This window comes from Malassezia sympodialis, genomic scaffold (genome assembly GCF_000349305.1).
Source record: "Malassezia sympodialis ATCC 42132 genomic scaffold, msy_sf_13, whole genome shotgun sequence".
Lineage (NCBI taxonomy): Eukaryota > Fungi > Basidiomycota > Malasseziomycetes > Malasseziales > Malasseziaceae > Malassezia > Malassezia sympodialis.
This window is the reverse complement of record NW_017387811.1, coordinates 1-20,366: the sequence shown is the minus strand read 5'-3', so window position 1 is coordinate 20,366 and position 20,366 is coordinate 1. Positions and strand designations below refer to the sequence as shown.

The window sequence follows — 20,366 nt, the reverse complement described above, 5'->3', positions numbered from 1 at the left end:
TGTAGTTCTATGAGTGATTTATTGCTGGTAAAAGGAAAGCAGATCCTGGACATCGTCCTTTGAGCCAAGGAAAATTGGCACACGCTCGTGAATGTTCTTAGGCTCGACATCCAGCACACGCTTTTCACCCGTTGTGGCCACACCACCAGCTTGCTCAGCGAGGTACGCCATAGGGAAGCCCTCATACAAGAGGCGAAGCTTACCGTCCTTCGATTTTTTGTCGGCAGGGTAACAGAAAATGCCACCGTAGAGCAAAGTGCGGTGCACATCAGCCACCATGGAGCCAATGTAGCGGGCCGAGTAAGGCTTACTACCATCCTTCGGATATTTCACGGAGTCCAGATACTTGAGTACAGGCTCGTGATAATACATTGAGTTACCCTCATTAATAGAGTAGATCTTTCCGCGGGCCGGGATTTGGATGTTCGGATGTGTCAAAATAAATTCACCAACAGAATTGTCCAATGTGAAGCCATTTACCCCATTGCCTGTAGAAAGCACAATGTTGGCAGACGAACCGTACATGCAGTAACCAGCCGCGACCATTTCACGACCGGGACGCAGAACATCTTCGAGTGAGCCCTGCGAGCCTTCGCGCACGCGATAGATACCGAAAATAGTACCGATGTTCACGCCTGCATCAATATTGCTCGAGCCATCGAGAGGGTCGAAGACAATGCAGTACTTGCCGGAGTGGCCGCCGTGTTCTGACACAATGATCACGTTCTCTTCTTCCTCCGAGACGAGAAGGGCGGCCTGACCAGAAGCAATCAAGGCCTTGACCATAATCTCATTCGTAAGTACATCAAGCTTCTTTTGGTCTTCTCCCTGCACATTTTGTTGACCAGCAACGCCAATAAGGTCGTTCAAGCGTGCCTTGCGGACAAGGTTTTCGATGAATTTGCAAATCGTTTGGAGCGAGTTTAAAAGCAAAGTCATTTCACCAGTAACAGTGGGATCATTTTTGTAACTTTTGATACCCTCAGTGAGGACGTGACGCTCGAGTGTGATGATATTAATCTGGTTCTGCTGCCCGAAATCCATAACTGGAGGTTGAGTTAGAAGCTTCATCGCGGTAATCCACGTACCGGTACAATCCGCTCATTGCCACGTGCGAATTGTAGATACAGCCTATTGTACGCACGCGTCATTATAATGCACGGTCCAACCTACAAAAAGTATTCGGAACTATTGCATTATAGGTCGCTCCATAAAGCGATTCTCTTGGGAGATCATCTATATTCGGGTCAAAGTATAAGCTTTACTCAGTCTTCAGACCGCTCTTCACAAGCTTTTGCAGCTCAGGCACCGTCGTCTCACCAAGATAGTTCTGAACCTTTGCTGCGCGCTCCTGAATAGCCACATTCGAATCAAACGCCACACCTGACAGATCCTTGTATGTCTTGCTAAGCAGTTCCATCAAAGGTTCCATGCGCTTTTGGCCTTCAGCGGGCAGGTTCTTTGCAAACTTCTGGAGACCTTCCACCTCCGACATTAGGTTGCTAACCAGACTTTGCGCCGCCTTCTCACCATCGGCTGCTTCTGACTTCGTCTTCTCCGCATATTCCTGTGACACCTTGGAAAACTTGTCCTGTAAAGAAGAAATAGTTGAGCTTGTCTTCTGAAGGTATTGCTGTTCATTCTGCTGAAGCTGCTCCACTGCTTGTCCTGTTTTCTCATAAATGTTCTTCACAGTACCCTTCACATGTGTATCGTACATCTCGCGCGACTTGCTGCAGTAATCGTTTGCCAGCTTCTGGCCCTGTTCGATTGGCGCCCTGCTTTGCGCATACAGGTCTTCCCACTTTACCTCAAAGGGGTAAGGAACCTTGCTTTTAGCGAAGGTCAGGACCTTCAAGGTTGTATGGTCAAGGATATGAAGCGGCTGACTGAAGATCGACACTATCGGCTGAGAGATGGAAAGTGCCTTAACGGTCACGGTCTCAGCAAGGTCATAGGCCTTTTGAAGGAGAGAGTGTGACTTGACAATGGACAGAGCATAGTCCACAGCACCTGACACCAGAGGGACGGCAGCGATGAAATCAACAGTTTCACTTTGGATTACAGGTGCTTGACTGCTGGTTGAGGTAGCCATAGTAAGTTTGGTAGTACTCGATTGTGGACTACAGCGCCACTTAAGGGTCCCATGAGCCCTGATCATAATCTATGAAAGTTTCCATCCCCTGCCTTCCTGATTGGTCTATCTCAACCTATGACGTTCCCATCCCAATTGGGAGAGAATCCAGGGCGTCAGTTCCACCAATGCGAGCAGTGTGTTTCTGCAAACCTCCACGTGCCATGACCACACTCCAATGTTGCGGGGCAAACTCGACGGGCCATGTGCATATCGCCCGCATTCCAAATGCTATCAGGGCATCGCCGGAAACTTGAAACTACAAATCAGACCTAAATTCATAAAGTAATTGGTTGTCGCTCTCGCCGGGGTTCTCTAAGTCGGGAGATTCATGAAGTCCATTCGCATCACTGCTTCGATATTTTTGTTCTAGTTTGTATGAGATGTACAACCCGATTGAACCACCTAGCAGATTCGCGATGACGTCTCCAAACTGAAACATTTTATACTCATCGTTAGGTTTGCGCACACTTACCGGTAACAGACTCTGAATATATTCGGAGCCAATACATCCGATAACAATGCAAAACAGGATGGTCAGACTCAATGGCGCATAGTTCCAAAATGCGGTATAATACGCGGACTGTTTCTTGTCAGATGTTTGTACTACACACCGTGTCGAGACTCCAGATCCAGTAGCATATAAAGGTGGTCTTATGGTTATATATATTGCGATGCACTTACGATCATAAAGCCAACGAAATGAAGTACCTTATCATTAATTTGAACATAATCCTGCGCAGATGGATGAAATCTACAATGTAAATTGAATTTAAGAACTTACCCAAGGAATGCCATCAGTAACAGGTCAAGTAAAAATAAAAGCATAATCCAAGGCCGGAAGCACAAGGGTACATCAATTTTGTATCCCCACTTTTCGGATATGGACGATATGCATGTCGATTTCAACAATTGTTTTATGCTTGACTTCACGAAAGGATGACATTTTGCTATTTGCTTTGCGCATTCACGCAAGAGCCCGCGCATGGGACTTCAGCAGTGCACTTGTTGGTGTGCCTGGTTGAAGAACCCGAGCCTTCTGCGACATGTGGAGGTCGAAGTTATCTTGCGATGGGGGATCTATAAGCGAAGTACCATCTCTTTGCCTCGAGGCAGTGAGAAGAGAAAAGGAATATCTACATACAGTCTGACAGGTTGCCAATGACAAGCAGAGTGGACAATAATAGTGTAAGAGCTAAAGGACCTGCCTTCACTCCGAAAGATGGCCCCGAACGTAGATATTCCGGCAGTAAGGAAAGCCTGTCTCGTATGGAGAAGGGTATGGAGCTTTGCATCATTACGAACAACCCCAATCATCCACATAAGAGGAGATTCGAGATTATTGTGTGTAGTTCTGTGCGCGAAGAGTCATTCGGGAGTTATTACGACGCAATCCACCAGGGATCACGTTGCCCAAGTAGCGCTGCATGCCGTCTCTGACGGACTTCGCATTGCGAACCGGGGTGCTTTCAAGCGTTCGCGATTCATTAAAGCTCTGAGACTTGTCTCCAGCGTGCACATACGATGTAGGCGTGTAGCACGAACGACTAGGTGACACTTGTTGCTCGATTGTAGAGACCATGGCAGCAGATCCGGATCGAGGCAGACCCGGATTTATCCTGGTGCTTTCAACAAGTCGGATAGAAGACATGCTCCTGTCATCTTCATATTCCTTAGCCTCATCAGGCGAAGAAGTTGCAGAACCGTTATCATCCGTAAGCTCGGCTTCAGATATAGAAGAGTTCGAGCGGGTTGTTTCAGAGTTGCGCACGTGCTTCGAAAGCGACTTGAGAGTGGCAGTGGGTGTGAGCATAGGGACAGCCTGCCGTTTAATGTCAGGCTTGGGGGGAACCACTCGCTTAGGGGTACTGGGTGCGCTTCTAGGTTGACTGTTCCAGCAGGGCACCTGGGAGGGGGGAAGGTTTCGAAGCGCAATACGGCGTTCCGACGCGCGAGCGTAACGTTCGCACTCGCGTCCCGCCTCACAGCCACGCAGGAACATCTCACGACGACCTGCGTCAGCACGAGATTCGAAGCGGCGGAAGAAAGGACTGAAATGGTACATAATTTCATCTTCTTCGATGCGTAGATCATAGTCAAGCAGATAAAGCAGTTGCTTTTCCATCAAATTCACTTCAGCTTGCGAGAAGAAAACGCAGTATCGTGTCCAATGCTTGTTTTTGGGAGAAGAGTCATTCAAATTCTTCGCAGCCACAATAAGTGTGGCTAAAAACACACGATGACGTGTACAGGGCATACCCTTCGCGACGCGAGGAAGACGATGCTTCAAGCGATCGAGGTAAACCAGCGTGCTAAGCAGAGTCGGCACCTGTACGTTGCTCTTTTCGACCAGCATCATGATAAAAGTTTCCAAGTTCGGGAGGCCCTGAATCTTAGGTGCACTACCATCATTCTTATTTTCGGTCGAGCACTGGATCACATCCGTGGCTTGCTTCGCAATATAGGCAACCATATCACGAGAGACAGGGTAACGGATCAAGTCAGTAAGGGAGGGGTTGTGCACGATGCGTGGCAAAAGACTCGCAGGGTGCCGACGTAGCGCGCTACTAGTATGAGCCACGCTGCTGGAAGACATTTTTGGAATCTCAAGGAAAGGGGATCAAGCAAGGTAATATATCAGGCGGTCAACGCTCAGATAATGACTTTCCAACGCGAACCAGCGGGTTGGAGGAGGATGTGAATGTGCAGTGAAGGCGTGAGGTGAGAGGAGACCTGGTGGGGACCTGCTATGCTGTCAATGTTAGCCCTGTCACTTGACCCGACGCCGAAGCTGTGGCTATGCACGTACCGATCCAGCCAAGTAGGGCGAAGTCTGTAATCGTGCATTAGTTCTGCTCTTGCATCGGGCACCATGTAGCGACATACCTGACCGTTCGTCGAGCAGTGTATTAACTGCGAGGGGTACTGCTTCTAACCCTTAATGCTAAGGGTGCGCCGTCGACGTAAGGTGAGAGGAGGCGAAGCTCGGTTGCTTGCCATTTGACTGGCCTAGCCTCTACGCGCACTGTAAGGAACCCGCCCCCACAGATTCCAACCAAGCCGGATTCTGTCTGGTTGCACATCAATTAACATCAGGTATTCTACACCTTGCATTATCCTACATAATTCAACATCGATATGCCCGACTAAGCCCTGTAAGGGTCTGATCACGTGAAACAAATTTGGGTTACTACCCCATGTGCAACTCACAGGTCCAAACCACAGGTGGATTAATCACTCATGCTTCGATAAGAATCTTAGGTATGTATCAAATTTCTCCAATTGATTTGTAAGAAAGGCATGTCGTCTCTCCCAGTTGGTGGTCGCTTTCGCCAGCGTATGTGGTAGACCCTTCCACAATTGTATCATAGGGTCTCGTAGCATTTCATGTACTTGTAATTCTTGTTGTAAATACTTGATATATTGATCCATCTTGACTGACTGACCCTCCCTTGGCGTACTCGAAGGCTCTAACGACATTGGAGGTGGATGCCATTCATGCAGATTAACTTCCTCTGTTGGAGAAGCCTGACGATCTCCTAGCCATTTGCTCCACCAACTTTTTTGAGGGGTTGTAGGACAGTTAGAGTTCATTGGCGTGGTAGATGTAAGATGCTGTTGTTGGACTTGCAACCAGCCATAATCGCAGTTAGACGCCCCCTCAAGCATAGGGACACGAGTGAACGTAGCTGCTGCTTCATTACAAGCTGACACCCAAGTTTGCGCGAGTAAGGTGTTCATGTATAGAATATGAATCGTGCCATCATGGAGGGTGACTGACACGTATGATTGATCAGAACCAATATGACTTTTGGTCAAAGAATGGACCATCAAAAGCTTGTGCAAAGCATTGCCTATATCCTTTGTCGATAATTCTCGACGAAGGACAAGATGTTCCTTCTCAAGGACAGCGACGTACATACTTTGGGGCTTTTGCAACTTGCGTACCGACTCGGGCTCATTCACGCTCAAATATTGGACATTTGCACTCAAATTCTTCCCTCCATAAACTGATAATGATGATTTAACTGGAACAGAATTGCAACGCTGATTCTTAAGTGACATTCTCAACAACGAGCCTTGGCGCTGGGGCTTCAAAAGAACATCACCTTGCATAAATGCCGGAAAGTAACCATCTTCACGACCCAGTGAAAGTGCACGCTGCATTGAAGGTCTTTTAGGTGCAGCACTCAAAGCCTGTTCTAACCTTGGAGGTACCTCGAGCATTTTAGAAAGGATAGAACAATACATCTCTTGCAATGCACTGATGATTTTTTCGTCCGTCTGAATTGACATAGGCTTCAAATTCTGGCACGTATTCAGTACGAATTCAGCTTGGTTCATTTTCGTATCCAGCTCAGCGACATGAAGATCAGTGTTCAACAAGAACAATGCAAACAAAACATTGTTGACGTTTTCTTCTGTCTGAAATATTGTGGTTGGGTTCACTTTCATGTATTCCACACCAAGCGCTTGTAATAAGTTGTCGATCCGATTGGTTTCAGCGTTCATGTAGAGCTGCGAAGACAGAAGACGCAGCGCATCAAGAGGACTGCAATGGCGGAGGTCAAAGCCCTCCATAAAAATCTTTCGGGCCTGTGCGGCCACGGAATCATCATTACCCAGGTGCATAGCCATTTGCTTCATATCGAGGAATCTTGTATCTTGCTTCCAACACTTCGTAGCTAGCTCCTCTGCCGCAGCCTGGGTTGTAGAGAGTGCTGGTATATCCTCTTCTTTAGGGCTCTCTAAGAAAAACCTTTCTTTTGGTCGATACAACTCATTCTTAGGCATTGGAAGGATAGGACTGCTCAGCATAGGGAGATCTTCTGGGCTAAAAGACAAACGTGCTGCTGGCTGTCCCCCCTGTGATGCAGGTCCAATGCTTGACCCCGTTGCATCCAATCCCATGGATACAGGTGAAAAAGGATCCATAGGAAAATAAGGGGTATTCGAATGACCAGATCCTGACCCTGGCAAACCCCCGTTTGGTCCCCACGATACAGGCGATTGTGAAGCGATTGCATCGTCAAAGAAGGAGTTTCTAGGATCAGCTGTAAGCTGAGGTGATATGTAAGGCCTGAACATCGGTGTATTTTGTCCCCGAAGAGAGCTTTCTCCAACAGAAGATTTTGCATCTAGTGTGGGGGAAGATCGATGCTGAAAATCAACGACCGGCCCCATTGATGCCGCGCGCTCTTCGCCCGGGCGAGTCGTATTCCGTTGCTTTGGTTTTTCAATCATCCATGGGATCATATCCATGGACCATGAAATTGACATGCGAGGGGCTCGGTGTCTCTGTGACTGCATTGCGATCGGTGTTGCAATGCTGGAGTCTTGAGCCAACGCAGGTGTTGCAATCAACCGGCGGGTTCCACCGTGAAGCAGCGCTTCCTCGAACCTCGACTCGTTTCCCAATCGCCTTTGATTAGGCGAGGTCATGGCACTAGGGCAATGCCACAGCCGCCACAAGGGTCAGGCCTGTACGTGGGAAACCAATTTCACAGAAGGGGGGGGGGGATTATCGCTGGCTTATGCTGCTGACAAAGCACAAAAAAAGTCGCCATACCTTGTTCCATCTGAGCGACACCATGAAGTCGTCGTTTCAGTTTGCGAATGTATGTGGTACGGTGTACCAGCAAGGGAATATACATTTCGCAGGAGATGGAAATTCACTCTATTCCCCTGTTGGGAATCGACTGTCTGTTTTCAATCTCGTGCAGAATACTTCATATACGCTACCTTTTGAGACTCGCAAGCCCATTGCTCGCGTGGCCGTGTCGCCATCTAACTTGAACCTGGTGCTTGTTGCCGACGAAGACGGCCACGCACTTCTGATCAATGTGGCACGCCGAGCACTGCTTGCGCACATGAATTTTAAGCTGCCTGTGCGTGATGCCCAATTTTCTCCGAATGGTCAGTTTTTGGCCGTCACACACGGTAACCAAGTGCAAGTATGGCGCACACCTAGTATTTTTGTGCGCGAGTTCGCTCCTTTTGTACTCCATCGCACATATGTGGGTCACTTTGATGATGTATTAAGTATTACCTGGTCACGGAAGGGCCGCTTTTTCCTGACGACGTCCAAGGACATGAGTGCTCATCTCTTCAGCCTCGACCCGATAGACGGTTTTCGGCCCAAAACGTTCACTGGTCACCGTGATTCTGTACTGCGTGCATTCTTCTCGCTGGACGAAAAGACTATATACACAGTGTCCCGTGACGGTGCCTGTCTTGTGTGGCAAGGGAAAGACGACGAGGAGCATGCATGGGGCGAGGGCGTCGCTGAAGACCCAGACAATACTGTCGGATTCACGCGATGGGGCGTCGCATCGCGCCACTATTTCCACCAACTCAATACACAAGTCACTTGTGCGGACTTTAATCCGGGAACATCGCGTCTCGTGGTGGGTTTCTCATCGGGACTGTTTTCTCTGCGCGACATGCCTGACTTTACAGAGGTACACGCACTCAGTATCAGCCAGGAAAAGATAACGAGCGTGGCTATCAATCCTACGGGTGAATGGATTGGCTTTGGTGCCCAGCGTCTGGGCCAATTGCTCGTATGGGAATGGGCCAGTGAATCTTACATTCTAAAGCAACAAGGCCATTTCTATGACATGAACGCTGTCGCATTTGCTCATGATGGTCAAATGGCTGTAACAGGCGGCGATGACGGAAAGGTGAAAATCTGGAACACCAATTCGGGTTTCTGCACCGTGACCTTCACCGATCATTCTGCGCCGGTCACCTGTGTGGAGTTTGCCAAGCAAGGCCAAGTCCTCTTCAGTGCCTCGATGGACGGCACTGTACGTGCGTATGACCTGATCCGGTACCGTAATTTCCGCACATTTACCAGTCCCAATCCTGTCCAATTTATAAGTTTGGCGGTGGAGCCAAGCGGCGAAGTGGTGTGTGCCGGCAGCTCCGACGCGTTTGATACCTACATGTGGAGTGTCCAGACAGGCAAACTCCTGGAAATTTTGTCAGGGCACGAGGCACCTGTGACAGGCTTGGCCTTTGACCCCAGTGGGAGTGGTCTTCTTGCGAGCACCAGCTGGGACCGAAGTGTACGGCTGTGGGAGGTATTCCGTCGCAGCCAGAACACGGAGTCGATGCCGCTTTCCTCCGAGGGCCTGACGCTGGCTTTCCGACCAGATGGACTGGAGGTCTGTGTGGCCACCCTGGACGGCCAGTTGAGCTTTTTTGACACAAAGCACGGACGCCACACGGGTGTGATAGACTGTCGCCGCGATATCGCCGGTGGGCGACGCCTGGACGACAAGGTTCAACGGCGCAACAACGCGGCAGGATCAGCTTTCACGAGTGTTTGCTACAGTGCAGATGGCTCGTGCGTGTTGGCCGGTGGCAATGCGAACTATGTCTGCCTCTATGACGTGCGTGAGCGCGTACTTCTCAGGCGCTGGACACTGAGTCTCAACCTTTCTTTGGATGGTACACAGGACCGTCTAGACTCGCGCCAAGTCACTGAAGCTGGAAACGTGGAGCTCCTGGATGACAGATCCGACGAAGATGAGCTCACACTGGCGGAGCGTGCGGACAAAAGCCTACCGGGTGTGCAACGCGGCGATCTCAGTAAGCGATCTACACGGCCGCAGGCGCGCTCCAAATGTGTGCGTTTTTCGCCGACAGGTCGGAGCTGGGCGGCGGCCTCGACCAGTGGCCTGCTCATCTACAGTCTCGATGAATATGCCACCTTTGATCCGAGCGATCTCGATCTGGAACTGACGCCCCAAGCGGTCCGTGCTGCATCACTCCAGGGCCATGCTCTGGTAGCCCTTCTGGGCGCGCTTCGACTGAACGATCCAGTCCTGGAGGCCGAGGTGTATGAGCGGACGAAGGTGCATGAAGTGCCCCTGGTAGTGAAACAGCTGCCACCGATGTATTTGCCGCGTGTACTCGGTCTCGTCGCTGCGCGGCTGCATCCCAGCAGTCAGAGCCCACACGTTGAGTTCCATCTTGCGTGGCTCACATCCTTGTTCCAGCTGCATGGCGAGACTATTCGGGCGCATAGCGCCACTACCTATGCGCCTGTGTTGCGGGCTGTCCAAATGGCACTGAATGAATTGCGCGCCAATGTCAAGACGACGACAGACCAGAACACGGCGTCCATCTTATACATTTGGAATGCCTTCTCGCATCGGCAGATCTCTGATGCGATATAGATACCAATCGTATGCTACAAGCTCGTTCGGTGATTGGCTTACCGACTCCATTGCTGGCCTCCCTGGCGCTTTTGCGGGCGGTATTTGGCCGCCTTGTCTTCGCGACCCGCTGCACCATAGGAGCGACGATCCACACGCTGGCGCTTGCCCTGCGGCTCGTCGCTGTCCTCATCGTCATTGCCCGTCCGCTCCTTGCGTGCCTTAAGACCAGTGCCGATCGTCACATTGACCTTCGGAGGCACCGCAAATCCAAATGCCTTGGCGACTTTGGCAAGGTCCAAGGCGTGGATGTCGTAGATGCGCTTGAGGGAATAGGAGCCATACGCCTGGATATACGAGCGGTATCCTTCTTTGGCCGACTGGTGCAAGTAGTAGTTCTTCGAGATAAGCTTCTCCAACTGGTTTTGCACATTGGCGATCTTATTGGGGGGGAACGTGTATTCGTTCAGTGGCACCTTGGCCACCTTGAGGAAGCGTAGGAAGCCAAGCTCACTCGGCAGCAGGAACAGCAGTGAGCGGCCGCCCTTGCCGCCACGCGCGGTACGGCCGACCCGGTGGATATAGTCGCGCGGGTCGTCTGGTGGATCGTACTGGATAATCCAGTCGACGGCGGGAATGTCAAGGCCACGCGCGGCCACGTCTGTGCACAGTAAAATGCCGCTCTTTGCGTTGCAGAACTCAAAGAACGTGGTGCTACGCTTCTGCTGCTTTTGCTTCCCGTGCAGATCAAGCACAGGCACATCAATGTAGTTAAGCAGCTCCCCATGGTACTTGACACTGTTGCAACTGCTCATAAAGACAATAATCTTCTTGCCTGCGTTGCGCTTAAGGAATGTGAAGAGCAGCAGAAAGCGTTTGTCACTGTCACACACGACATAGCCCTGCTCGAGCTTCGACACCGTCGAGGCTGCCATCTGCTCATGCACATTGATGTACAGGGGACCGGGACGCAGAGAAATGCGTGCAAGGTCCTGCACTTTGGTCGTCTGCGTCGCCGAGAACAGCATCGACTGACGATTCTCGCTCGGCAACAGCTTGATAATTTCGCGCATCTCGTCCTCGAAACCAATCTCCAGAATTCGATCCGCCTCGTCAATGATGAGCGACTTGAGATTTGTGAACACGAATCCCTTCGTGTTCTGCAGATGATCCAGGAGTCGACCCGGCGTAGCCACAATCAGGTTAACACCCTTCTGCAGCTTGTCCGCCTCGGCTTTGCGGTTCGCACCGCCCATTACAATGCCCAGTGTCTGGCTCTGGTTCGCCATCAATTCCTTGGCAACTCCAAAAATCTGCAGCGCAAGCTCGCGCGTAGGCGAAATGATAATAGCGCCGGTGCCGTTGCGTGGCTTGAAGCGGAGACGCTGGAGCATTTCCACGGCAGGAATCAAGAAGGCCAGCGTCTTGCCACTGCCCGTCTGCGCTGCACCAAGCACATCCTTGCCTGCAAGGAGCGGAGGAATACAGCGCGCCTGCACCTCCGTCATGGTCGTAAAGCCCATGCGCTCTAGTGCCTGCGCCGTGCCGGGAGTGAGGTCCAGTTCAGAAAATGGCCGGCGCTCGGCGGGCCCTTCGCTCCTCTTTTCTGCTTCATTTACATCATTCTGAAGCTCGCGTTCGAGTTTGGTCTCCTCAGCATCCGCACCCGTGTGTTTCGCCACCATGGCCGCCAGGGTCGTCGTTGAAGGGCTGCTTCCGAAAATTTCGTCGCAGCGGAAAATCTGCTTAGTCATGGAGTTTTTTGACAAACGCCTCAGCGGTCGGGTGAGCGTCGTCCTCCATGGCTGCGATCGCGCCGCGAGAAAAGCGCGTGCGTGCGGCCGGCGCACAGGAGGCTGAGTCTCATGCGGTGGAACGCCGTAGGGATGTGCTCTATGCGCCGTTCCGTGCGCTAGGCTACATTACGAATGGCATCCCCTTTATCTTGCAGGTTCGCTTCGGTGGAAAGGATGCACAGACCCCTGATGTGAACGTCGTGACTTGTCTGGGCGACACCTGGGCGATGTGGAATGCGGAGCGAATGACACTCTTGTTTGTGGGACCACCGCTGGCTCATCCCATTAGTGCGATGGCTCATGCCACCTCGCCAGACAGCCTGGTCGTTGCAGCAGGCCCCTCCGTCCACCGTTTTGTGCGTGGCCACGAAGTGGCGTCCTACTCGACGGCCATTCCCGAGGAGGGCGTGAGTGAGACTTTTCTGTCCGCGCTGCTTGTCTTTGGAGACTATATTTGCGCACTCGCTGCTGACGGGTCGTGCTTGTTTGTGTGGTCGCTCACCACCACGGAGCTCATGCAAAAGATCGTGTTTGCCGATGGCTTTATTGCGTCGCAGTTTGTGCACCCGGCGACGTACCTAAATAAGGTCGTTGTCGGTGCGGCCGATGGTTCCCTACAGTTATGGAACGTGCGCACGGCTTCTTTGATTCACACCTTCTCTGCGGTCGACGTGCGCGGCGGCCAAGCCTCGTCGACTCACGCGGGTGTCGTATGCATGGAACAGAGCCCTGCGATGGATGTGCTCGCCGTGGCCTATGCGGATGGCATGGTTGCCTTGTACGATATACGCGTCGGCGAGGCGCTCTTCTCTGTGCGAGTTGAAGGCGGCTTGGGCGCGCGGTGCTTGGCATTCCGTACGGACAATGTGGCTCACACGCTTGCTATTGCGACGCGCGCAGGCGCGCTCTCTCTCTTTGACTTGGACGCCGCCCACGCCGATGGGCCTGTAAGCGGTGCGCCGCGGCTTCTGCACTCGATGCAGCATGCCCACGACAGTGCCATTGGCGCTATCGAGTTTGTGCCGGGCCAGCCACTGCTGATATCCACGGGCGCTGACAATGCGCTGAAACAGTGGTTCTTCGAGTCGCCTACGCTCCCGCCGCGCCTACTCAAGTCACGCAGTGGGCACGCGCTGCCCCCGCATCTCATACGATACTATGGCGACGATGGCCGAGCCATGCTGTCGGCTTCGCGGGACCGCAGCGTGCGGTGCCTGAGCGTCGTGCGCGACAGCCGCTCGTTTGAGCTGAGCCAGGGCTCGATCGAGCGCCAGTCGCACAAGCTGGCCGTGGAGGCGAGCTCGCTCAAGCTACGGCCTGTCTCGTCGCTCTCGTACAGCACGATGCGCTCGCGCGACTGGGACGATGTGCTGACGACGCACGCCGGCGACACCTACGCTCATACTTGGACAGTGCGAGACAAGCACATGAACAAGGCGCTCCTGAGCGTGTCGCGCTCGAAGAGGGACACTGCGGTGGCGACGGCGAGCTGCGTAAGTGCGTGTGGCAACTTTGCGCTCGTCGGCACGAGCGATGGGCGCGTCGAGATGTTCAATATGCAGAGCCACATGCACCGGCGCACCTTCCAGACAGACAGCGCGTCGCCCATCTCGGATGTGGTCACAGACGCTGTCAACCAGCTGTGCCTCGCAAGCTCGCAGGATGGCCAGCTGCACTACTTTGACTTCCACACGGCGAACAAGCTGGCGTCCATGCCCCTGTCGTCGGGCATCAGCGGCCTGCGCCTCCACCGCGCCTCGCAATTGCTCGCGGTCCTGAGCGACGACCTGGTGCTGGCTGTCGTGGATATCGAGACGCGCCGCGTCGCGCGTCGGTTCCGCGGCTTTCGTGGACGCATTCTCGATGCCACCTTTTCTGCCGATGGGCGCTGGCTCGTGGCGTGCAGCACGGACAGTGTGATTCGCACGTTTGATCTGGCAACGGCGCAGCTCATCGACGCGTTCCGCCCCTCGAGCATGGCGACTAGTGTGACCTTCTCGCCGGCCGGCGACTTTCTCGCGACGGCACATGTCGACAGTGTCGGTGTGCATCTGTGGGTCAACCGTGCGCAGTTCACCTCTGTGGCGCTACGTGCGCTGGATATGGGCGGTGTCGTGCCTGAGCGCGAGACCGCTGTGCCCACCGTGCAGGGCGCCGCGCTCGAGACGAGCGCGCCGTCGGACCTGGACGTGGGCGAGCCTGAGCTGCAGCGCACGTACACGAGCCCGCCCCAGCTGAGCGACGCGGACGGGCCGCTCCTGACGCTCAGCACCATGCCGCGCAGCCGGTGGATGACGCTCCTCCACCTCGATACCATCCAGCGGCGCAACAAGCCACAGGAGCCTCCGAAGAAGCCAGAAAAGGCGCCGTTCTTTTTGGATGCTGCGCCAGTCGCAGCGCCTGCCGAGCCTGCGCCTGCCGACACGCCGCCGAGGCCCAGGGAGGCGCCGCATCTCGCGTTCGAGTCGGACATGGAGCGCCGCCTGCGTGTGGCGGTGCAAGCCGCCGATGTGGGGCCGCTGTTCACGTACTTGCACACGCTCTCTGCGTCGCAGCTGGACACTGAGATCCGAGGACTCGAGTCGGTCGCGCAGCAGACCCTCTTCTTGCAAGCGCTGGCGCTGCGCCTCCGCAGCAAGCTCGACTGGGAGGCGGTGCAGGCGATGCTCCATGTGTTTCTCACGTGCCATGCTGAGGTGCTCCAAGCGGAAGGCGTGCACCCCGAGCATGCCGCCGACGCGGACGCCGAGGGGCAGGCGCTGGCCCTGGCCTTGCGCGAGGTGCTCCAGGAGCAGCGCAGCGAGGGCGCGCGCCTGGTCGACTCGCTGGACTACTGCCTCGGCACGCTGAGTTTCCTGCGGAACGTGCCGCTATCGTCGGTGTAAGCTACCTATCTAAGCATCGCGGATACGCTCGGCCCACTGGCGCAGCGTTGTCGCGAGGACATGCGGTAGGGACTGGACGTCCCGCACAATGACATAGTATTCAAAGGGGAACGTGTCGATGTAGCGCTTCATGTCGAGCTGCAGCTTGCCGGCCGCATCCGTGTGGTAGCTGACCTGGTTCATCTCGAGGATCGAGCTGCGGGGCGCCTCGCCCGCGCCAGGCGCCGTGCCGTCGGCGCCCGCGTCGACCACGACGAACACCATCATGATGCGCTCCTCCGTCGCACGGCGCAGAAGCGCCTTGAGACGCGCGTGGTCCTGGCACACACCGTCGGAGATGACAATCGCCAGCTGCCAGAGGTCCGCCGCAGAGACAGACGCGTGCCGCTGCCGGGCGTCGCGCAGGACATCCATGCTCTGCGTAAGCAGCGCCTGCATATCCGTGCTCGTCTGCTGGAACTGCAGCTGGCTCAGGATGTGGCCGCCGTGCTGGTCGCTGAAGCTCGACGACCCGAACTCGTGCAGCATCTCCATCGACGCGCCAAAGCGGCAGATGCCAATGTCGCCGATTTCCAGTCGCGTCAGCGCCCCCGCGACCAGCGCCAGTGTCTGGTACGCCAGGTGAATGTTCCGGCTGTCGGCCATACTCTTACTGTCGTCGATCGCGAGCAGCACCTGGTACTCGCGCGCGGAGGGCTTCGTGCGGCGCAGCCAGATCTTGTCCTTGGCAAAGTCGGACGCAATAAACGGAATGATCTTGCGCATGTTCAGGCGCTTGCCCGTGCGGTAGTCTCCGTTCAGACGCGTCGCGAGCGTCGGCGCCAAGATCAGCCGCAGCTGCTCACACAGCCCGAACGCGAGGTCCATAGTCAGCGCCGAGTACGAGCGCCACAGCTCCGCAGCTCGCGCCACATCAGCATCCGAGGCACGGAACGCCTCGAGGGCATGCAGCACGGCCGTCTCGGCGTGCGCACGCGTCTCATCATCGAGCCGCTCGACCTCTTCGTCCCGCACGGGGCCGGAGGCCTCGGCGTCCGCGTCCTCCCGCACGTCCGCCGCCGCGAGCGCGCCCTCGCGCGTGCTGTGCGCGTGGGTGCCCAGCGCCTCTGCCTCCTCCGTCGCAGCGGGCGCACGCGGCTCCTCGGGCATGGGCTCGTTCTCAGGCGCGTCGGGCAGCATCGTCGTCTCGCCCTGCTCGGCATCCGCGACGCTCAGGTTCTTCATCGCTTGCGCTTGCTGCTCGTCGGCCGTGCCGAGCGCCTGCGTGTCGGCCTCGTCGTCCGGCGCCACATGCTCCATCTCGCTCGCTTCCGGCACACCATCGTCGCGGGTCGGCGGCGCCTCGTCGTGCTGCGATGCCTCGCGAATCTGCTCGACGTCGCGGCGGAACTGCTCAAGCGCATCGCCCAAGCTCTGCACGGGATTCGGGCGTGCCTCGTCGTCGGCACCCGAGGCACCAGCCTCCGGCGCCGACTGCGGCGCGCCACCGCCTTGCGCGGCAGAGGAGCCGTCGAGATCGTCCGAATCGCCTATCGCCCGTTCCTGCGCGCCGGCCGCGCCGCCCGCATCATCGCCGCCGCCCTCGTGCGTCGCATCGTACTCCATCGCATCGTCCGCGACATCCCCGAGCGTCCGCGGCATGGCAGGCGGCGCAGGCACGTCGCGGGGACCGGCCGCGTCGTCGCCGCCCCGCTCCGCCTCGGGCTGGTCCGTGCCGGGCTCGGCGTCCTCCTGCGCTTCCATGCCGGGCTCGGCGTCCTCCTGCACGTCCGTGTCAGGCCCCGCGTCCTCGTCCATGTCCTTGTCCGCCTCGTCGGCCTTATCGCCATCCTCAGCCTGGTCCTGATCCATGCCCTGCTCAGCCGCCGGATCCACAGAGTCGGCCTCGGGGGCCTGGACCCCACCGTCGAGGTCCTCGTTGGGGGTATCTTCAGGTGCCGCATCCTCCTCTTCCTCGTCTAGCGACACGTCGTCGTCACCCGGCTCCTCGTCGCCCTCGGGCATATCTAGCTCGCCCAGCTGCATTTCCTCCTCGTGCGCTTCCTGGTCGAGCTCGCGGCCCAGCCCGTCGTTGCGGTCGGGCATGTCCTCCAGCTCCGGCTGTGCTTCGCCGTCGTCGGCGTCGTCGGCGTCACCGGCGTCGTCACCAGCATCTGGGCGCTCTGCATCGGCCTCCTGGCGCTCGCCGGCCTGCTCGCGGTCGTCGCCCGCGGTGCCCTGCGCCTCCGACTCGCCTTGCGTCTCCTGCTCCGGCTCGGCACCCCACATCTTCTCGTCGACGGCATCGGGGTCCAGTGGATCGACATCGCCGACCTCGTCCTCGACCTCCTTCTCCTGCGCCTCTTCGCCATCGCTCTGCCCCGCCTCCTGCTCGCCGTCGACGCTGTGGACATCCCCGTCCATATCGTCCGTCTCGCGCGCCTTGTCTTCGCCTTGGCTCTCGCCACGGTCGTCGTTCTCGTTCTCGCCGTTCTGTAGCTCCTCCATCTGCTCGTCGTCTTGCAGCGTATCACTCACATCCTTGGCGCCGGTGCCGTCGCCCAGGCCGGTGCCGCCCTCGAGCGCCTCACCGCCCTCGCCGCTCGCATCGCTGCCCTCGGCCTCGTCCTCGTCCGGCGGCTGGCAGAAGCCTTTCTGCGCGAGCGTCGTCATGATCACGCTCAGAACAACACACAGCCGCATGAGCGCGCGGAACCACAGCGACGTCGCCGCCAGGTGCGTGCCAAGCAGCTCGGCATACGGCGCGACGAAGCGCGCCATGTCGCCGACGCACGCCGACGTCACGTCGCCACTGCCTGCGAGAGCGAGCGCCTCGCACATGGCGTCCGCCACCTGGTTCGGCCGGAGCGTGCGGTCCAGCGCATGGATCCGCTCAGCCTCCGCAAGCAGCTGGCACGGCTCGTCGTCGGCCGCGGGCGGCTCCTGGCCCTGCAGCTCTTGCACAATGACCAGCACCGACGAGCACACGCGGTCCGACGCCGCTTGCAAGGCGCCCGAGGCCGGCGCATCGGACAGCGCCAGCGGCTCGCATGCCGGGCCCAGCCACGCACACAGCGGCGCCGTCAGCACTTGCACGCCCGGCACCTCGCGGCCCAGCGCGGCCAGCGCGCCGTGGACATCGAGCAGCACCTGCGTGCTGTCCTGCACGACCGCGACCTCCGACGCCGTCAAGAGGCCAAGCGAGCTCGTCGCCCACGTCGCGCACACCGCCGCGAGTCGCGCGTGCGCGCTCTGCACGCGCGCGCCCCACTCCTCGATACGCGCGAGCGGCACGTCCCCGCCCAGGGGCGACGCTCGCACCGCGTCGGGCGCCTCCCGCGCAAGCTGCGTGAGCGCCTCCGCCGCGCGCGCGAGCGTGTCGGCGCGGCACTCGATAGCGAGGCGCTCCGTCGGCGACACGGACTGCAGGGGGCCCGCAAGCGCACACAGACGCTGGGCCATGGCCCACACGCGCGTGGCGCCCTGCAAGGCGGCCCCGAGACGCTCGCGCACCTGCAGCGCGAGAAACACGGCATGCTCGACGAACGCGACGCCGCGCGGCAGCTCCGGCACATCGCCCGCCGGCGTCTGCACCGCGAGGCGCAGGCGCGCGAGGCACGCGAGCATCGCCGCGTGGTACGCATGCATCGCATCGGTGCCGAGCGCCTCGTGGGGCGGCAGCGCACAGACGCCGTACACCCGCGCGGGATCGTGATTGTGCGCATGCCGCTCCGGCGTCAGAAACGGCGACAGCCCCATCCGCCGCAGCGCCTGGAGCAGCTCGGCCCATGCGCGGCGCTTCTGCGAGGCCAGGCTCTTGAGCCGCTTCGCATTCGCCTCGGTCGCCAGCGCGGGCGTCTGCTGCGCCAGGTCGTCCGCGGTCTCGAGCACCGTCGTGCCGAACTCGACCACGGCCTCGTACGCCGTCGACGCGAGCGGCGGCTGCAGCGTGTCCGCACACAGCGCGCGCAGCCGCGCGACGGTGCGCTCGGCCGCCTGCATGTGGGGCGCGCGCGACGCATCCGCGCTCGGCGCCACGGCGCCTCGGGGCTGCATGCCACGCAGCACGTCCACGCGCCTCGACGCCGCGCCCACCAGCGGGCGGACGGCGACGCTCGGCCGCGCCTCGGCATGCAGCGCAAGCAGCGGATCCGCCGGCTGCTGCAGCACCTCGCGGAACTGCCGCAGCGTCTTGTGCAGGTACGCGTGCGTCTTTTGCGCGCTCTGCTTGAGCGCATACACATTCACGTCGCGCCACGACGCGAGCCGCACATAGTCCGCCATCTGGCGCTCCAGGCGCGTGCGCTGCGCGGCCACCTGCGCCTCCACGGCCGGCACGAACTGCGCAAAGTACGCGGCCATGTGGTGCAGGAGGCGGCTCGTGCCGGGGTCGTCGGACGCGAGGTGCACACTGAGCGTGTCGAGCAGGCGCAGGCGCGCACTGAGCTGCCCGGCGCTGCTCTCCCGCACGTAGCTGTCGAGCAGCGCCACGAGCTCGCCACGCAGCGCCGCCGTGCCGGCCCGCGTCGTCGCCTCGTACAGCGTAAAGAGCCACGGGGCGACACGCGCCTCCTCGCGCGCCGCCTCGTCGTCGAGGAGCGACGACCACCCGTGCAGCTCCTGACGCCGCCACTCGACCACAAGCGCGGTGAGCTCGGCGGCGTGCGCACGCAGCGACAGCGCCGACGACGCGTACGTCTCCCAGTCGTCGACGTGCGTGAGCAGCTGCTCAATCGCCGCTAGCGCCTTCGCCACGGGACTCGCACAGTCCAGCGCCGCGACGCGCTCCACACGCTCCGCGAGCTGCTGCAGCTGCACCTGCTCAGGCATCGCGCCGAGCAGCGCGCCCACACGCTCACGGAGACGCGCGAGGAGCGGCGCCATGCGCGCGAGCTCCGCCGGCTGCGCATCGTGGTAAAAGTTGCGGGCACCGTCCGCAGCGGCGCCGCGCTGCAGCCGCGCGAGCATGTACGCCGCCGCGCCGTCCAGCGCAGCCGGCAGCGGCGCGCCCGTCGCCATGCAGCGCACGAGCTCGTCACACTGCCGCGTCAGGATCTCCGCGGCGCTCGGCCGCGCACGCACGGTCGGCAGCGGCAGCGTGCCGGGATGCAGGAGCGTGTGCAGGTCGTACACGAGCCGCACCGTCGCCTCGTCCATGCGCGGCGCCGCGCGGCGCGCGCGCGGCGCGTCGCCCGGCTCAAGCACGTCGTCGTACACGGGGAACAGCGCGCGCATCTCGGCGTCGAGACGCGCCTGCTCGTCGGAGGCGTCCTCGCCCTGGAAGACAAACAGCTGCGCGGCCTTCTCCGCGTCCTGGCGCTCCGCCTCGCGCTGCTGCGCCCACAGGACAAGGAGCGCGTCGTAGATCGGGCGCAGCGTCGCCGCACGCACCGGCCGCGCCGTCGCG

The 20,366-nt window shown here is 58.2% G+C and overlaps 6 protein-coding genes and 1 pseudogene across 7 annotated transcripts; 2 read left to right on the top strand and 5 right to left on the bottom strand.

The window, feature by feature from the left end:
• Positions 1–18: 18 nt before the first annotated feature.
• On the bottom strand, positions 19–1,151 carry MSY001_2690 (uncharacterized protein; the record flags this gene model as incomplete). Its single annotated transcript, XM_018884552.1, has 2 exons — positions 19–1,029; positions 1,089–1,151. 2 exons carry the CDS (start codon positions 1,149–1,151, stop codon positions 19–21), a joined length of 1,074 nt encoding a protein of 357 aa, XP_018741201.1.
• Positions 1,152–1,261: 110 nt separating this feature from the next.
• MSY001_2689 (uncharacterized protein) lies at positions 1,262–2,095 on the bottom strand (the record flags this gene model as incomplete). The annotated part of the gene is given in 2 exon segments (XM_018884551.1): positions 1,262–1,778; positions 1,794–2,095. The coding sequence occupies 2 exon segments, from the start codon at positions 2,093–2,095 to the stop codon at positions 1,262–1,264; spliced, it is 819 nt and encodes a 272-aa protein (XP_018741200.1).
• Positions 2,096–3,473: 1,378 nt separating this feature from the next.
• Positions 3,474–4,730, bottom strand: MSY001_2688 (uncharacterized protein; the record flags this gene model as incomplete). The annotated part of the gene is made up of 1 exon (XM_018884550.1): positions 3,474–4,730. One exon carries the CDS (start codon positions 4,728–4,730, stop codon positions 3,474–3,476), a length of 1,257 nt encoding a protein of 418 aa, XP_018741199.1.
• Positions 4,731–7,725: 2,995 nt separating this feature from the next.
• Positions 7,726–10,320, top strand: MSY001_2687 (uncharacterized protein; the record flags this gene model as incomplete). The annotated part of the gene is made up of 2 exons (XM_018884549.1): positions 7,726–7,752; positions 7,858–10,320. The coding sequence occupies 2 exons, from the start codon at positions 7,726–7,728 to the stop codon at positions 10,318–10,320; spliced, it is 2,490 nt and encodes an 829-aa protein (XP_018741198.1).
• Positions 10,321–10,358: 38 nt separating this feature from the next.
• On the bottom strand, positions 10,359–11,984 carry MSY001_2686 (uncharacterized protein; the record flags this gene model as incomplete). The annotated part of the gene is made up of 1 exon (XM_018884548.1): positions 10,359–11,984. One exon carries the CDS (start codon positions 11,982–11,984, stop codon positions 10,359–10,361), a length of 1,626 nt encoding a protein of 541 aa, XP_018741197.1.
• Positions 11,985–12,100: 116 nt separating this feature from the next.
• On the top strand, positions 12,101–14,980 carry MSY001_2685 (uncharacterized protein; the record flags this gene model as incomplete). The annotated part of the gene is made up of 1 exon (XM_018884547.1): positions 12,101–14,980. One exon carries the CDS (start codon positions 12,101–12,103, stop codon positions 14,978–14,980), a length of 2,880 nt encoding a protein of 959 aa, XP_018741196.1.
• Positions 14,981–14,989: 9 nt separating this feature from the next.
• MSY001_2684 lies at positions 14,990–20,365 on the bottom strand (annotated as a pseudogene). The gene has a single exon. A coding segment is annotated over exon 1 (5,376 nt).
• Between the last annotated feature and the right edge of the window lies 1 nt (position 20,366).